This window comes from Carassius carassius, chromosome 24 (genome assembly GCF_963082965.1).
Source record: "Carassius carassius chromosome 24, fCarCar2.1, whole genome shotgun sequence".
Classification (NCBI taxonomy): Eukaryota; Metazoa; Chordata; class Actinopteri; order Cypriniformes; family Cyprinidae; genus Carassius; species Carassius carassius.
Window position 1 is genome coordinate 13,287,405 of NC_081778.1, and position 13,918 is coordinate 13,301,322.

General features: G+C 37.3%; 1 protein-coding gene across 2 annotated transcripts in view; it reads left to right on the forward strand.

Moving 5' to 3' along the window:
- Nucleotides 1-13,918, forward strand: part of LOC132102859 (FH1/FH2 domain-containing protein 3-like) — a 233,467-nt gene that overhangs the window by 146,490 nt on the left and 73,059 nt on the right. For both annotated transcript variants that reach the window (XM_059507550.1, XM_059507551.1), the window contains exons 4-5: nucleotides 3,161-3,228; nucleotides 6,177-6,282. In XM_059507550.1, the coding sequence (XP_059363533.1) occupies nucleotides 3,161-3,228; nucleotides 6,177-6,282 (174 nt within the window). The remainder of the gene's footprint in view (nucleotides 1-3,160; nucleotides 3,229-6,176; nucleotides 6,283-13,918) is intronic.

Sequence of the window (13,918 nt, forward strand, 5' to 3'; positions counted from 1 at the left end):
GACTTTTATGAACCAGCTCTTTTTAATGTTTGTTTATTTTAATGTTATCTCTCTGTAAGAAACATTCAGTTATGGCATCCACCAGCAAGGTAAAACTGTGTCATGCTAATCAGTCAGTCCTTGATTCATTTTGCAAATCATGAACAAATCACTGTTTTGGGACAGTTCTTTTGACGAATCGTTCAAAATGACTGACTCAGACCAGACATTGACATGTATTTCAGATGATGTACAAGAAACAACAAACTCTGGTCAGTAAACTTGAAAATGCTAGTGTTGTTGAAATCCAGTTCGGTGGAACAGAGAGCTAGAGAGAGAAAATGCAGACTCTTGACTGAGTACTGAACACTGAGTTCTGAATGAGAAAATGGTTCATGAAAAAAAACAAAAAAAAACAAAGCGAAGGCCAAATGTGGATGTCCATGAGTAAAGGAAGCAGTACTTTTTGTCTGGTATCCTCTATTCCAGCAGCATTAGATGAATGCCAGAGAGAGAAAGAGAGGATAGGATGAATGGAAGCTTCAACCGTGATGGTTTTGAGGTTCTTGAAAATAGGAGATGGAGGAGTTGTAGAGTCCAATGTTGCTTGAACAGAATGTGATTGTATTGTTGTTTGTGTTGATTCTGAGAGTAATTTTGCAAGACATGGTGTTAAAGGTGAGGAAGAGAACAAATTACCACCAGATCTAAAGATCATTTCTGAAGTCTTTCAGCCTGTATGACAAAAAAACATGTAAAATATAAGTTCAGCATTTTTGATCCTCTGTAAAGTGTGACAACTATGTCTCGTGTGCTATAATTGTTTAATTTAAGTATCCTGAATTGCCCAAAATTTGACAACAATGAACAATGAATTGAACAATGACAGACAGGAGGAGTATAGTTCACACAAAATTAGAAATTTGCTGAAAACTATCCAAGATGTACAGTTTGTTTTTTCATTGCACTCTTCATCTTTAATAACTAAAGAGGGTCAGAACTTTGTGCAGCACCCATGTGACTTTCTGTTGGAAATGAAAGATGGTTTGTCATCTGTTGCTTGTTTTAAACCATAAAAGTGTTCTTAGTTTAGAGCGGTGGTTCTCAGTCCCAGTCTTTGTGATCCCTGCTCTGCATAGTTTGCATGTCTTCCTTATTTAACACACCTGATTCAGATAACCAGCTCATGAGAAGAGAGCTCCATGCATGAACTGTGTTCCGACTGACCTACACAGTGTTTCTTTGCTCCCTACAGGAAATCCGTTCAGAACATTTAATTCAATGATTTGCACTATGCCTCGGCCTGCAGCATCTTCACACACACACACACACACACAACTTACTAGAGAAGTGTGACATAATATACCTATGTAAATAAATACAACTTTAATTCACGTCGAGATCTAACGAGGGCTGGAATTTAGAACCACTGGGTTAGAGAGAGGTCAAAATGATCTTGCAAAATTCAATTATGGCTTTTGTTGCAAGAATCGTTGATTATAAGTATACTACACTAGAAAGAAAATAAAGCATGGTCTCTTTAAAACAATTACATTACTAATAGGTTTCATTTAATGTTAATCTTGTAAATTTTAGTTTGACAAATCTTTTTTTCCTGGAATGTTTTTGACAAGTTTTAAAGAGGCGTGTTCATCCTAAATAATTGCTTTGTTCTCCAAAAGCTGAGTCTGAAGTGTGCAGGTGTGCCAGAGGTCTTTTCTCCCTAGAGATGGCTTTGATTTATATTTTGAGAAAAGCCAGATTAAAGTTCTGACACATTGGTTGAAAAGTAAGATGGCTGGCTTTGGTTCAGGCGGTTCTTCTCTTTGCTCCACATGATTTGTTGAGCCCCACAACAGAAACATATGCCTGAGGTAAATCACAGTGGTGTGGTCCTGTCAAACCCAACAAAAAGCCCTGTCGTTCCTGTATATGAAAACAAGCTCTGGAAATATGTGCCGGCCAATTATAAAGCTGAACCGGAAGAAAAATTCTGAAATACTTAAGAATATTAATAAAAAGGGTGAATATGGTGCTCCTGTATGGAGTATTGTATTTCTGTAATTATTTGCAATAAAACCTGTTAGCAGTTTAATCTCTTTCCTTTATTAGCATTTGGGGATTTGGAGAATTAAATTAGAGGAAATGATTTCCACACTAGGACCAGAATTCAATCAATGTCAGTCAAATTGCCAGTTGGCCAGTAACTTTTTTTAGGAGCTCCAGGTAACATGGGTTAAAAAATAATAACCTGACCATCACTGAAGATACAAGATGACTGGGCATCTAAATGCATGTCTAAAAACTTTTTTGGCTAAATTTCTAGAAAATGTTCTAGTTCATTTTAATGCAACTTTCCAGTGTAAATTTTGCCTATTTTTTTCTAAGATTCCTAAAATATTATTTAAACAGAGCGCGATGTGGATGTACATCTTGTATATGTAATATCAGAAACTGTGTTTGGTAAAGATGGTTCACTATAATATATCATAATGACATATAATATTGGTAGATGTGCCAAAACATGTTCAGACCCTCTTTACATTGTTGATGACATTACTTAATGAAATTATTTATTTAATAGTATACTATTGTTCCTTGTCACGTGTATAAAAATGTACACATCCAAAAGCTTGCATACACACACACACACACACACACAGTCTGACATTCACAAACACACACTCAGCAGTAGGCAAGATTAAATTGGACCCTCAGGCTGCCAATATTGAGGTCGGAATGTTAAGGAGAGTTCTCTATGGGGACACATTGAAAAAGAGAAATTGAAAGAGAGCGCAGCATGTTGTGAGTTTCGGCATGTGGTTCCATATATAGCTCCTCAGAGCAATCGATAAAGAGATAATCAAGGATACTGAGGGAGAGACAGAGAGAGAGAGATGCATGAGTCAGAGGCTGAGTCTGTCTTTAGCTTTTGCACTATGCACATAGACATTACTTTGCTCAACTCTGCCACACGCTGGAATTCTGAAGTACTGCAGTTTGAACAGTAAATGCTATAAAAGAAGCAGAGTTCTTTACCTGGGCACCAAAGTGCTTGAGTTACGGAGCATATGTCCCTTCAATATATCAAAAAGGCTCCATCTAAACCTGTAAATAATTAATTAGAAAGTAAAACACATGAAGATCAACTAAAATATATTTTCCCTGTTTTCTCCTGCAGAAAAGCTCTACAATTCGACCGGACGTGAGCTGCGAAGAGCACTGTTCTCTCTCAAGCAGATCTTTCAGGTAAGCTTTCCCACTTCGACTTAGTATTAGTGCAGAGCACCTGCTAATGTCTTTTTGGTCACCAGTACATGTGTGTGTGTCTGTGTTTTCATGCATGTTTTAGCTGTACGGCTATGCTGGAATTTCTCTCACTGCACAGAAATGGCCAGATACCAAAGCTGGAGTCTCCATCATTGATTGATTTTAAAGCTGTGCTGGAAGCTACTGTTTTTCCTCTAGAGGAACCATGTCTGACCACCGCATTTTGTGTGTGTGTGTGAGAGAGAGAGATATTAAATGACTCTCCACTAAAGTTGAAGTATTTTTAATGGCAAAAGCCCCTGAAACTTTCACACCTGTCAACAAGTGTGTAATTTAAACCTGCCAAAGGCTATGCATATACACACAAATACCCTGGAGCAGAAACAAACACAAATGCTAGCTTTGTCAAAGCACATGCAAGACTATTTGCTGGGAAAGCTACTGACCTGTAGCTTGTCAGACTGCAAACGACTCATAATCCAAAGTAGTTAAACAACAGTGACGCCAAATCTATGTCTTTTCCAATGTAGTAAACTTGTTTGGTAGCTCACCCGGTACAGCATTGCAATTGGCATGCAGAGAGCTTGGGTACAAACACCATGTAACACAAGTCACAATAAAGCCTCAAAAGCTTTATGTGCTGTGTTATTTTCAAAATTATTGGAGCATTAACACATTTAGCACACTCATCGGACAATTCATTTGCAAATTACAGCGAGGTGACGCCACATGCACATTTTTCCAATGAGCTTGGGTTTATTGTGACACACTGCGCTCTCTTCCACCCTCAATACCCATGACTGAAGTGCCCTTGAGCAAGGCACTGAACCCCCAGTTGCCCCCCTGGGTGCTGGATATATAGCTGCCCACTGCTCCGGGTGTGTGTTCACGGTGTGTTTGCTTCTCACTGCTGTGTGTGTGCACTTGGGTGGGTTAAATGCAGAGCATCAATTACGAATATGGGTTACCATACTTGGCAAATGTCACGACTTTCACTTTCACTTTAAAGATATAAAGTTGCTATATTTAGATTATGAGTGATATAAAGTCACAATTACGAGAAATAGTCACACATACATGAAACAAAGTAAAAAATAAATAAATAAATAAAGTGACAGTCCAAATATAAAGTCAGAGCTGTGAGATACAAAGCTGCAATAGCGAAATCTAAAATCATAGTTATGAGACATGAAGTTGCAGTTGTGAGATATTGTGACTTTGTGAAAGATAAAGTTGAACTGTGAGATAACAATTCACAATTACAAAAAGGCACAATTACAATAAGCAAAGTTAAAAATTGTGAGACATATAGTAATGTCAGTTTGTGAGATATACATAGTTGCAGTTGTGAGAACTAAAATCACAATTCTGATTCAAAAAGCCACATATTTTAAGTATGTGTAAATAGCAGTATGATGCAGCTATTGTTGGGAAAAAAAGTTTGCTACTGTAAAAGCTACAATGTTTTGAAAACAGCTGCTAAATAATTTAGATAAGTTAGTAGCAGTGCTGCTTTTAGTTAGTTTCTCCCACAACACTGACACACACACACACACACACACACACACAGCCAGGCCTGGGACAGAATTCCAACTCAGCAGTTCCAGTTATTGAAACTGATCTCATAATCCTCCTAATCTCCTTGCATTTTAATCTAAGACATATGAATCACTTGCAAACAATATGTATGAGCAGTCATCTGATTTATCACTCGACTCAGGAAGAAAAATGGCAAGAATTGCATTCTTCATGCTGTGTTGCATTTTAAGTATATTTTGCATGTGCAGTAAAATGAATTTCTCCAGACATAGGCATATTGTGTCATTATAGACTGGCTGTGCCAATATAATTTCCACAAATCCAACCCCGCTAATCATTTTCAGATCAGCCAATAGGGTGTGTCCATGTGAATCCCAAAGCAGAAGAAATAAGATGTAGCCCGGTTCACTTCCACACATGACACACAGGGTGGAGGAAGGATGCATGCTGTAATCACAGAATTAGTGAAGTGTGCCCAGCCGTGGGCCTGTGTGTGTGTGAGAGTGCCATAAATCAAGCGGAGACACGTACTGCTCCTCACATCTCTTCTACAGTGTGTTTAATGGGCTCTTTACTGCTGGGAAGCAGTCGATCAGCACTTAGCAACCCAAATTTACTCAAGCCCAAACACAAAGGGTTTCCATGGGCTGGAAGTGAAAAGGATTTAAAACTGTATGTGCTCAGTGAGGGAGATCTGGAGGAACTCTACAGGGACGAGTCCAAGACAGCTCTATAAAACAACACTCTGTAGAAGTGCATTTAAATATCTCTCCAGCTTAGTTTAAAAATAAATCATAAAGTAGCTTTTATCAAATATAGTAATTATATGAAATATACTATACATATAAAAAATAATATATTTATTTTAATTTTAGAATTTGATTACATTTAATAGACAAATTTTTAAGTGTAAATAAAATGTAATAGATTTAAACTTTTTTTTTTTTGACCTTTCAGTCATTCATCAAATCATATTGGGATACTTTCAGATTATTTTAAGAAGATCCCAGCACCTGGTGGACAGAGAGATTGCAGAACAATGCAACATGTGTTGTTGTAGGAGTGGGAGCGTAGAGAAATTGCTGACAGAATGTTTGACAGGAATTCATAAGCTTCAGATTGGGCCATGTCAGTTTGAAATCAAGCCTGTATCTGAAAACACTACTAGACCTTTCTGCAGCTCTCACCTTGAAAGTGTTTTGCAATCAAACAAAACATCTGTGGTTGAATTGTGGAGTTTGAATTTCTTAATGGTTAATTGATGGTAGAATGTTTAATAAATTGAGATTTTTTTCCCCACTACCTGTGTTGTGTTTGTGTAGATTCTGTGTTTCTTCTGAATATTTTGTTCATACATTAAATTTCTGTTGCTTGTGTTTCTCTTCCAGGATGATAAAGATTTGGTGCATGAGTTTGTGATAGCTGAAGGACTCACATGTCTTATTAAAGTGGGAGCTGATGCTGACCAAAACTACCAGAACTACATCCTCAGAGGTAACACACTACCAAACATGACATATGTGGAATGTACAGTATGTGATTCAATTTTTTAAACAACTACCAAACATATAAAACAAGTACTTTGGATGTTCAAAATCTTTTTTTTTTCTTTCTTTCTTTTTTTTAAATAAATTAATAAGAAAAAAAAACACCATTCCCACAAAAAAATATTAAGCAGCACAAGTGTTTTCAACATCAAAAATGATGAAGAAATGTTTCTTGAGCAGCAAATCAGCATATTATAATGATTTCTGAAAGATCATGTGACACTGAAGACTGGAGTAATGACTGATGAAAATTCATCACAAGAATAAATTACATTATAATATATATTAAAATAGAAAAGAGTTATATCACAATATTATTGTTTTAATCAAATAAATACAGCCTTAATGAACATTGATGAACACAAGACACTTTCAAAGACATTCAAAATTATAAATTTGTACTGTTAAATGACAGTGAAGATGAACTGCTGAATCTGCTGATTTGATACTTATTCATGGAAATGAATCAAACTAACCAACGCTTTGATCTGTCTTAACACTCCCATACTAGTGAGACGCAACCAGGAAATTATTCTGCAAAAAAACTGCATAAAAAATCATTTTAATATTATATTATTAAAGAATTAGTTATATTGCCCCAAATTAATTTATAGCACAGAATTTTAAGTATAGAACAGGAGAAAAAAAGTAGATTTAAAATTATAATTGTAAAGGTTTTCAAATATATGTTATGAATCAGTGCTGCCTGAAGTCTTCTTTGTAACTGACTCTTCGTTTTTTAATTAAACCACATTAATATTGTAACTCCCTGTGATGTCACCTCAAACCACAAACAATATACAACAATACCAAACACCTACAGTATACATCCAAACCGCAGTTTAAGGAGTTAAATTACTACAACACAATACATCTTAAAGTTGGGCACCAAACATTTTCCACCCAGCATTAGTAATTGGTAATAAAGCATCAGAATGTCTTCTTTTCCTCAGAGGGAGGGGCGGCAGGGGGGTTGTTGAAATTCGGTTTATGATCTCCAACATCCTGCCAGGTCTTTTTATTGAGGGCTTAAGCATGTTGGCCCTGCCCTCTCACAGTTTGCTGTGAAATGTGGTTGACCTCTCGGGGAGGATTTCTGGCCCCCTTTAGACCTTCCCATTGGCCTGCAACCTCATCCCCAGGAAGAGGAAGCTCTTAGCGGCCTGTTAACATGCCTGACCTTTAACCTTGCATGCATGGGGAGAATAAATTAGCCAGAGCAACCAGGAGCAACACATTTGTTAATGGCAGTTATTGGGGTCAATGAACAGTGTGTGTGATGGTGCTTTTCTGTGCTTGTTTTGTTTGCGAATGTGCACACGAGTGGTTACATCTGGGCATCTGAATTGTATTTGTGTGGAATACTTGTATGTTTAAGCTTGAGGGTATCAGCTTCCCTTTTTAAAAGCTTGTTTATGCAAGTGGGTGGCGGGGCGTCTGTGTGTATACAAATACACAAAAGCAGAACATTACATTAGAGACGTATGACATACTGTATTTACTGTATGCATTGTTAGGAGAAATCTAGTGCAAGCTGCTGTGGCCTGTTATTATTTGTTATTGTTAAATTACCTGTTATTATTACTTCACTTTCAGCTGTAACTGTTTATCAGTACAGGAAAAAACAATCACAGAATCTTGACTATATAAAGGGTCTATGGCTAGTTGCATGTTGTGTATTTATGGGATTGATGGGATGTATGGTTGCCCGACAGTTATTCAAAATGTCAGCTCTACTATGCCATTTGATTTAAAGACTTAACATTTCACATGCACATCTCTTTCCTCGTGGGTAAGAAATGTGCCTCAATGACCTATAAGTTTCACTTTTTTAAGTATTTTTTATTTTTATCAAGAGATCAATTTTTTTAGAAATGTCATTGTTAGTGATTTTTGTAAGTGCAAAATTAAAATAGATTTGTTGAGTTTCTATGTGTATATGTATATATTTATTTTCATGACTATGAAAATTGTAGAGTCACACTGAAAGCATCTAGGGCTATTTGACCAAGAAGGAGAGTGATGGGGTGCTGCGCCAGATGACCTGGCCTCCACAGTCACCGGATCTGAACCCAATCGAGATGGTTTAGGGGTGAGCTGGACCGCAGACAGAAGGCAAAAGGGCCAACAAGTACAGACCAAAAGTTTGGACACACCTTCTCATTCAAAGAGTTTTCTTTATTTTCATGACTATGAAAATTGTAGATTCACACTGAAGGCATCAAAACTATGAATTAACACATGTGGAATTATATATGGAATTATATACATAACAAAAAGTGTGAAACACCTGAAAATATGTCATATTGTAGGTTCTTCAACGTAGCCACCTTTTGCTTTGATTACTGCTTTGCACACTCTTGGCATTCTCTTGATGAGCTTCAAGAGGTAGTCACCTGAAATGGTCTTCCAACAGTCTTGAAGGAGTTCCCCCGAGAGATGCTTAGCACTTGCTGGCCCTTTTGCCTTCTGTCTGCGGTCCAGCTCACCCCTAAACCATCTCGATTGGGTTCAGGTCCGGTGACTGTGGACTGGTGTCTGTATATATATATAAACTGCAGTTTCAAGGACATAAATGATTTTACAAATGGCTGTTACTTATAAGTAATGAACAAATAAATCAGTAAATCAATTTCATTATTTATGTGTATTATATGTAACACGGTATACAGTTCAAAAGTTTGGGGTCTGTAAGATTTTTTTTTTTTTTTTTTTTGAAAAAAGCCTTTCAGGCTCACCAAGGCTTAATTTTATCTTATCAGAAATATAGGAAACACGGTTATATTTCGAAATGTTATTGTGATTTTAAATAACTGTTTTCTATTTTAAAAATATTTTAATATTGTAATTCAATTCTGTGATGGCAAAGCGGAATTTTCTTTACTCCAGTCCTCAGTGTCACATGATCCTTCAGAAATTATTGAAGTATGATAATTTGGTGCTCAATAAACATTTCTTACCCATTATTAATGTCAAGCTGCTTGATATTTTTGTGGAAACCATGATACTTTTTTCAGGATTCTTTGATGAACAGAAATCTCAAAAGAACAGTATTTATTTGAAATAGGAATCTTCTGTGACATTGTAAATGTGCTATCTTGCTGAATAAAACAAGAGTAGCGTTAGTTCTGGCAGGTCACGTGAGTCAAGCTTGCATAAGCTGACTCTCAGCTAACCCACATCTACCTATAAGAATTCAACGCCTGTCACAACATTCTTATATAAGGTGTATTCAGTATTATTCTGCAGCTGTATTACTTGTTCATGAGCAAATTACCCTCCTTCATCCCTAGCTCCACCTTTCATCACTTGGCTTTCCGATATTCTGTTTTCTCAAATCAGACTTATTTTATCTTGAATAATGTTGTTACACTAATATGTCATTAAGAACATAATATCTGATACCTTTGGTTCTGTTCTGTTTACCCTATGAGGGTTATTGCTGTTTTTTCCCAGAACATAATCATACCGCCAATCCAAACTGTATGCTAAGTGTCAATCATTTTGATGTTAGTGGTCCTGATGGAAAAGTATTCTCTTTTTACTTTTTTTTTTTTTTTTTACTTTTTTCAGAAATAGAAAGATTTTTGATCCCTAACTTTTAAATGAATGATTATGTTTTTTGTTTGTTTGATTAGAAAGCTACATGAATTCAGTCTTTTATGCTCTGTAGGAGAGCTCAAAGTGTTTTTTTTTACTCGGTGCTGCTTGTTTATAGTCAAAGCGGTTGGATTTACAGGATCAGGAAATGACGACAGACACCTAAACACTAAATCCGCATGTTGATACTTACTGGTAGTCTTTACGATTTACAGCCTGTCCACAATGACAGCGGCTTTCTGTAACACAAAACAAAGCTACACATTACTCCCCATAGTATAATATTTAATCTCTAGCCCAAAATGGAAATACATTTTTGTGCATTCGAAGGACTGACTGGTACAGCAGTTATGCTAGACTTTCCCAACAGCACGTCAAAGTATATTTTTCAATGTGAAAGATCTTCAGAAGTTTTATAGAGTGAAATAGGCAGTAACAATGTGGCTATTCCTTTTCAGACTTCTACATTTTATTTTATTTCCTAGTTTCCACACCCATATGATTCATGCTGCTGCTATGCTTTCATGGACTCTCAGTAAGTCTCAGCACACCTTTGGGTAACAGCATGCCATAATTATCTTAAACTGAGCCTGGTTACTTCTCTAGAGGATTGTCGTGCATCCTTATATTTACAGGTAAATTAGTTTCAATGTAAAACACACTTTTGAAATGAAGTTGCATTGTCCTGGTGGGACCTGATTTCAGTGTGTTTACTTACAATCAGTGCTTGTGCCCTGGTTATAGGTTTGTACCCACATTGACACAAACAACCCAGTTGATTAAGATGCCAAATGCCAAACTCACATCTGGGACAGAGCGAAACTGAAAGAGAATGAGAGATATAGCAAGAGAGATCAAGAAGATGATGATGATGACAAGCTGTCTAAATGATAGCTTCAATCCATTCCCGCTCATTTGTTATTTGTTTACTTCATTTTTCTCTGTTTTTGGTGTTTTTGTGAGAGTTGGTTGTGTGTTTGGAATGGATTGGTCTTGCTGTGGGAGAGAGCTGCTGTTGTAGCCTCTCTCTCTGCAGCATGGCTGTAACCTGGCTCAAAGATGACCTAGTTTCTCATGACCAGAAGAAGAAAACTTTTCCTTCTTTTGGGAACATGCACACATGTAAACTGGGTTCAAAAAGTCCGCAACCACATTGAGAATGTGTAACTTCTTTTTTCATTTAAACCAAGAAATAGCCATAAGATTGTGTAGGCTGAATGTTTTTATAACCTAGTGGTGTGGAAGTGTGGAACTTTTTTTTTTCTTGTTACTGATGCCATTGTAAAAATGCACTATTCACAGTCAACCATTATTAATTTGTCCTATAAGCAAAAGCACATAATAATATTAAGAATAAAGCAAACATAATAATATTAAGCATAAAGCAAGTTTCTAAATGGTCACGTGATTTCTAAATGGCTGCCCCATGTGGCAACTTAGTCCACAAAAAATAAAACAGATAATACTCATATCATATCATATCATATCATATCATATCATATCATATCATATCATATCATATCATATCATATCATACAGTAATTATGTGTTATATTCACAGTTGTAGCTAGAAAGGATACAGCTACAGGAAAGCAACACTAAATACTTTTTTTCTACCTATTAGATTGCGTTTTATTAGTCTAAACCTGCCCTTACAGTAATGCAGATACATTTAATATTGTTGTTCAGCATGAGAAAAAGGACACAATACTGATGTGCACATGTAAACCCTGGTAGGAAAATCTGATGGGACACTTATTGTTTGTCTTGTGTCTCCTAGAAGTGTATTCCAACCTTATATATTATTTTATAATACATTTATTATTGGTATATTTTATTGGTTCATGCATTCACTGGAAATCAAAACAATGACTTTGGTTTTTTTTACGCCATTCTGTACTTTGTAAGCACAAATGCAGCACATTGACACATTTAAACATGCATTTGTCTATGCAGATCCACATCTTGTCTTGAAGGAATATGACATATCACGGTGAGATAAGGCTGCTCTTCTGCTGGGCCGCTCTTGTTGGCTGCATTAAGCACCTGGGGGATCATTGATAGGATTACTAGAGTCCTGAGATTTCAGCACCATCACTCCAAGCCAAGAGCATGAAAACACATGAAGAAGTTGGGTCAGTGCCACAGCATAAATCTGGGTTTACACCTTTCCTCTTAACACACTCTATGTTCTGTCCAAGACATTTGCACGCTTATGATCCTATTTTGTTCTATCAGTGAAAATGAAGGCTATGAGGCAGCTGAATACATTCAGCTATGTAGATCGACATGACAGACTGAATGTAAAATGCTAACCAGGTATTTACAGTTCGATCCAATAAAACCACATAGAACATATTTAAACTAATAAGAAAATATAAAGCAAATATATACAAGTATATACAGGAAATAATTTAATATTTTTATTCAGAAATCAAACTAATCACAAATGGCAGTAAAGACTTATATATATAATATATTACGATTTCCACAAAAATATGTACTGTAGGGCACAACTGTTATGTAGAGCATACACTTGATGTACGTCTCACAAAACGTTCAGAAATGTCAGTGTCTATAAGAGAAGAGTAGACATATGGATACATTTGTAAAAGTGTGATAATACAATAGAGAGACAATACAATTCAGTCCGTTTTTCTGAGCACACACAACAGAATCACGAACACAGAAAAGGCCTCTCTGTCAGTGAATTAAGTACTTAATTTAGTATTTCATTAAAAAGAGGACCATGTTCTTGTTTCTTTATGAGAAGTGGTTTTATTTAATTTTAATATAAAGGCATGTTGTGTCACAGCAGTTAAATCTGTGTCTATATTGCATATTCAAACCTTAATATCATTCATATTGATAGATGTTTACATGAACACATAATGAGTTTGGAAATTAGCAAAATGCTTAATAAATGCATTACACTATTACTAAACCCATTAGATGAATTTGTAACACTTTATTTTAGGGTCAACTAGTTGCTTATAAGCATGCATATTACTAGAATATTAGCCATTTATTAGTACAAATTAAGCATATATTAATTCCTTCTCCTACATGTTACGGATCACCCGGGAAGCTGAGGAGGTAACAGATGAAGATGTTTATTTTATAAGACACAAGCAGAGGAGCAGGAAGTGAGGAGTGAGAAGGAGTTTGGATCCGTGCAGGTAAGGCTGTGACTTCTTGAAGGGACGGGGAACCACACACACGCACACTTCGGGGAACTGGATTCGTAGGAGAAAATCTTCTGGAGAGAGTAGAAGAGGAGTTAGTCCTTATAGTAAGCATACAGGAATGATCTTGTCGCGAACGTGACCGGACAATGACTGAGTGCGTGTGTGTGGCTTTTGTAGTGCAGCGCTGATGAGTGGGTGATGAGGAGCAGGTGGAGGCGATCTAATATTCAGGTGAGGGTGTGCGCTGAGATTGTGTGGAGGTGGAATCTGGGGTGTTTGTAACAGTACCCCCCTCCCCAGGGCCCGCTCCTGAGGGCCGGGGACCCCAACGACGTGGTGGGCGTCCTCTTCCCCTGGGAGCTGGTCGATTGGGATGAATGGAATGGAAGGTATCTAGTAAGGCGGGATCCAAGATGTCATTGCGTGGGACCCAGGAATGTTCCTCTGGACCGTATCCTTCCCAGTCCACTAGATATTCCAGCTGCCCACCACGCCGCCGGGAGTCCAGGATGTCCTTGACTGTATAAGCTGCGCCGTCATCTTTGCTCCCATCTCGCCAGGTTCTGTGGAGGGAGAAACAGAAGAATGGTGAGGTTTAAGGAGTGACACATGGAATGTGGGGTGAATCCGGTACTCAGGAGGAAGCTGGAGTTTATACATGACCGGATTTATCTGCTGGGTGATGGTGAATGGGCCAATGAATCTGGGTCTGAGCTTGCGGCAGGGTAGACGCAGGCGGATGTCCCAGGTGGACAGCCAGACCTTCTGACCGGGCTGGTAGTGGGGAGCCTCGGA